This window comes from Poecilia formosa, unplaced genomic scaffold (genome assembly GCF_000485575.1).
Source record: "Poecilia formosa unplaced genomic scaffold, Poecilia_formosa-5.1.2 Scaffold153, whole genome shotgun sequence".
Taxonomy (NCBI): Eukaryota; Metazoa; Chordata; class Actinopteri; order Cyprinodontiformes; family Poeciliidae; genus Poecilia; species Poecilia formosa.
The window spans coordinates 981,220-986,254 of NW_006800092.1; the positions used below are offsets into that span (position 1 = coordinate 981,220).

Here is a 5,035-nt window from a genome sequence, read left to right on the forward strand (position 1 = left end):
ATACTTTTAATTTTTTTAAATAAAAAAAAAAGATTTTTCTTCTTTATTATTTTATTTTCCTAGAAACGTAAACAAGCAAAGCTTAGCCTGGCGGCAGGGTTAGCAAAGCATGGCGGGCCGCCAGGCTTATGATACACTGGGGGAAACCCTGAGATAACATCAACCGTTTAAAATCACAGCTAGTGATCAGTCATACTTTTAATTTTTTTAAATAAAAAAAAAAGATTTTTCTTCTTTATTATTTTATTTTCCTAGAAACGTAAACAAGCAAAGCTTAGCCTGGCGGCAGGGTTAGCAAAGCATGGCGGGCCGCCAGGCTTATGATACACTGGGGGAAACCCTGAGATAACATCAACCCTTTAAAATCACAGCTAGTGATCAGTCATACTTTTAATTTTTTTAAATAAAAAAAAAATTGCTAAATAATCAATTACTTGGACAGAAGCCAGCTATATTGTGTCCAACATATAATGAAGGTCATAGTCTATTTATAAATGAATGTGAAAAACCCTGTAATTTCCAGAAATTAAGTTTTTTTATTATTTTTAATATTATTTTTCCGGTTACACGATGCATCAAACCATATGAAATGCGTTGTCTACTTAGAGTTAATGCGCGAGGCCGCACGAGAAACTAGTCCCATAAACTCGACCAACCAGAATAGTTTCTGTGACGCTTATTAAAAACTCAACAGACACGAAATGGAAGAGCTACTAAAGCCACATTAGCAGCATTGAATTAAATCTCCCGTTTGTTGCGCATTTCTGCGTAGTGCAGCAGATTACCTCATCATGCAGGCCCGGTCCAAGGCTGCATGAGGCCTGGAGGAGAATCTGACTTAGGGGCCCCTTTGTTGCTAAAAATATCAGCAGCTCTAACAGCTTCTGTGTTAGATTTAGTGAAATATGGGAGAAGAGAGTAGTTTAATTGGCCAACCTAAAAAGCAATAAGTCATAATCGCAGTTTACTAATTTGTATTTGTAAATTCAAAGATTAAACTCACAGCATCAGATTGTTGCTATGGTAACAAAACAATCTAACTATGAATATTGTTCTTTGAAGTTTTACAAAGTAAACTTGCCAGCTCCTTAAAATCTTGTATTTAAGTGTTAAACAATTTAAAATCATTTAATTTATGTATGCCTAAACAACTGAATACAATTTAACAGGATTGATCATCTCAATAAAAAAGTGTTACATTTATGTATCTGTGGTCTGTTTTAAAATATTTGCGTTTATGGGGCCCCTGAAGCTCTTGTAGGCCTGATGAAGCTGCTGACTTAATTTGGATTAAACAGAAGTGCAAATTTGTTGTTTTTAGTCTAGTTGTGGGTTTAAATAGCATTTCACTGGAGATCTTTTCCCGTAACATATAATTACACAGTAATGCTTTTACATTTCCTGTCAACTTACTATCTTTTAATACAAAAACGAGGTGGACCACCGGTGGACCACCTTGACGTCCCGACCACCGGGCTTAGCAAGTTTTCTGGGGGAAACCCTGTATCTAGAATGGTCCAGTAGGGATTCTTCTGGCTGATGAATATATATTAATTGATCCAGATGCCAAAAAAAAAACCCTCTAAAATGAATCAGAAGCCAACTTCAAATTTTGTTTCATGACTTTTGGAGGCCAAAATCAACAATAAAACCCATTAACAGGGATTTTTCTTTTAGTCAAATATAAAAACTGCTGGAAAAATCTAAAGATGGATTCTGGATTAGTATGGAATATTAAGTGGAAATATGTGAAACGTTAAAATCTGATGTGTTGAGCAGTTGGGTTTTGTCAGTGATTGTTATGGAGGTTCGTCTGATATCCTCATATTTGCTGGACCCCTTGTAGCGATGTGATGCTGTAGTTCAGTACTGAGGACGTGTGCTGCTGCTAAAGGCATCAAAGCGACACCGAGTCTTTCATGTCTTCTGCTTTTCTCCCCGATAAGGATGCCGAGAGGAAGCACAGAGAGGTGGTTTCCATTTATCGGATTCATCTTCTCAGGGCAGCACAGGTGAGTTCCTCACCCTCAAAACGCTGCAGACTTTATGCTTAACCAGTTTTTCACATTTTAGAAATGTAAAAATCCAATTCACAAGTGTGGTGGTTATTGATACCATTTGTCTTTAAGGGAGTTTTTCTGACTGTGTGTCTTTCAGGGGCACATGGATGAGGACGTCCAGGCCGTCTTACTACAGATCCTTCGTATGAGAGAGGAATTCGTCTGTTGAAGTTTCCATAACAAAAACCGACAAAAAAAATCTGCCTTTTCCAATTTACTCATCTATCTTTTTCTAATATAGCTATGAAAAGAAACAAGCAATGTTTTTCAGCTGGGGTTTTTCTGTAGTGTCTCTGCACCTTGATTCTTGGATATTTAAATCTGAAAGCTGTCGCTGCAGATTAGGAACAACTTTTACAGGTACAAACGTGTGTCGCTGTCAAACTCAAAGACATGTTTTCTTTGAATTACCTAAAGAAACATCTCAGTTCCAGCTTTAAATTCAGTTTATTTCTTCGCCGTGATGCATTTTTGTAAAATCTTTTGGAATAGAACCAGCAGCTTTGGCCCATTTAGCTCAGTAACATGGAAGTTATTTGAAATGTGGGTTTGTTTAGTAGTTTTCTTCTCTTTTATTGTTCTTCATGACACACTCCTAAATGCTCAGCTGAAATGAAAACTGGACATGATCACAAGACTACTTTCACATTCCCTCCTGACAGTCGACACTGCAGAAAGTTTTCATTGTTTATTGAAGTGTTGCTACAAAAAATAAATAAATTAAGGACAGGTTCATATTTTAATTATCTACTAATGTTGCTGTAATTATCCCTTCTGATTCTAAGTCACTCAGAAGATATTAAGATAAGCAAACTTAGTTTGACAGTGAAACCTTAAACTGTGTCTCACATGAACAATGTCTGAAACGCTGGATTTAAAATAGTCAGAGGCAACAGTATGAATTTCAGTTTTGGCTACTTGTGCAACAAAAGAAAACTGTTTAAAATGTTGCAGTTATTTTTTAAAACCTTGAATGAAATGTTTTGATGTAATATTTCAATTTTTTTTACCTCCTGATTGTTTCTTTTCAGAAAACTCTCAGTGAAACTTCTGGGTTCATATGGTGAAATCCTTACATTTTTGGATAAGTGTGGAATCTGCTTTAGTATTTGTAAATCACGAGGAAGGAAATGAGTGCAGCAAAATTTCTGAATTTCAAGACTTCACTCCTGAGTAAGCTGATGCAAGATAAAAGTGAATTAAAAAAAGCCCTTGTGTGTAAGATTCATGTTAAAAATTAAAGGCTTTTTAAATTTGCTTTATTACATTTAACATCAGCAGTTATCAGCAGTTTGGTATTCAACACGCTGAGCGATGAACACACCCATACAAAATAAAAAAAGATGTAATTTCAACACTTTAATGCTCCCAAACCACCTTAAATAAGCGTTTTAAACTTGTTTCGTTGCTTAAAGCATTAACAGTACTTTTGTTAATCCAGGTCAAAATTAAAGGTTCTGGAGACTAGAACTGGAAGACAAATTCAGCATCAAGTTATATTAAAAAAGAATTAAAAAAAAAACAAAACTACCTGGAAATATCAGAAATTGTAGTCTGCAACATTAGAGTTCTGAAAAGAAAATTGTATATGATCCTTGTAATGGTGAAAAATGTCTTAATTCGAAGCCACTTCTTAGTTATACTAAATTTTTTATCAGGATGAAATTCTGGATCTTACATGGATCCAGAAGGAATAGCAGCAACTTCTTTCAGATCACGACTCACGCAGGCCTGTGACCTTTTAAAAATATGAATCTGTCCTTTGACCTGTTTCATGTTTGTCGCTACATTTAATCGACTTCCTGTGAATCAGACTCGATTTTATGACACTGCTTATCCAGTTCTGAAGGTCCAAACTTAAACGCCTACAGGGAGTCAGAGGTCGATTTGTGTCCATCAGTCGGATTACATGAGGCCGTGTGCCGATGATGCCGGGTTGGAGTCTGTGCAGATCTGCCGTTTCCTAAAGTTTGCAGTGAAATGTTCACTTTTTTTTTTTGTTTTTTGAACCCAGAGCTCCCTCTAGTGGTAAGACTTGGCAGGCCAAGTCGATAGACGACGTAACCATTGTAGCTCAGGGGTATTCAGTTGTTTTTCCAAGCTCTTAAGTTCTGCATGCTTAAATTTAAGTAGAAGGAGAGTAATTTTAATATTTAAAATGAAAATGTAAAACCTAATACATAACCACATTAATCCTATTTCTTTGAACAAAGAGGAAAAACTAAATCTTGTCTTTTATCTAACTCCTGCTGCAGTGAACTCAAAAGCTGCCTTAAAGCAACAGGTACCCCTGAGCCAGCTTTGTGTGACTCCTGATGCTGTTGTGTTGTGCCGTTTGTGATTTTTGGAGCAAGTCTCTTTTTGCCTTTCCACTGAAATGTTTTTCATAGCTTTGTACTACTTTAATTACTTTACGACAGTCTGACGAATCAGATAATTCAGCAGGTCTGGAAGTAGAGCGGCACAAACGTGTTCAGAGGAACATCTGACAATTCAAGAATCAAAAAGGTGCATTTATTTATGTAGAGAAACCCTCCTATTAGCAGTAACTTGAAAACACTCCTGTCTTCAGTTTGGAAAGTGACGCTAGGTGTGTGGTGTTCTGCAGGTTTAAAGGGCTAACGCTAATAATTTGGGATATGTTTCGACTAGATGTCTGCAGAACTCTGTCCATCCGTTGTGGGAAAACTGGATGTTTATCCTTAATAACACTTTCTGTTTGTTGAACATTCATACGTCAATAAAAGTGCCTAACATAGAAAACTACATGCTTGTCGGCGCCTGGTGTTCCTGTGATTCTGTCACCTGTGATTCTGTCACCAAAAGTTACAGAGGTGGTGCAGAGGTGGTAGTATAACGTGTAAGAGTAGAAATGAAGGTCATTTCAAAGCTTTCCTTTAGCTTCATACTTCTACAGTTTTGACCTTGACGTGTCAAAGTTTTTCATGTATGATAAGAAGCCGTCTGCCTCCAAA

The 5,035-nt window shown here is 36.6% G+C and overlaps 1 protein-coding gene across 3 annotated transcripts in view; it reads left to right on the plus strand.

The window, feature by feature from the left end:
• Positions 1 to 4,826, plus strand: part of uacab (uveal autoantigen with coiled-coil domains and ankyrin repeats b) — a 41,403-nt gene extending 36,577 nt beyond the window's left edge. For all 3 annotated transcript variants that reach the window (XM_007563969.2, XM_007563970.2, XM_016677328.1), the window contains 2 exons: positions 1,947 to 2,012; positions 2,158 to 4,826. In XM_007563969.2, coding sequence (XP_007564031.1) covers positions 1,947 to 2,012; positions 2,158 to 2,229 — 138 coding nt within the window. In that variant the 3' untranslated portion in view covers positions 2,230 to 4,826. The remainder of the gene's footprint in view (positions 1 to 1,946; positions 2,013 to 2,157) is intronic.
• The last annotated feature ends 209 nt before the right edge of the window (positions 4,827 to 5,035 follow it).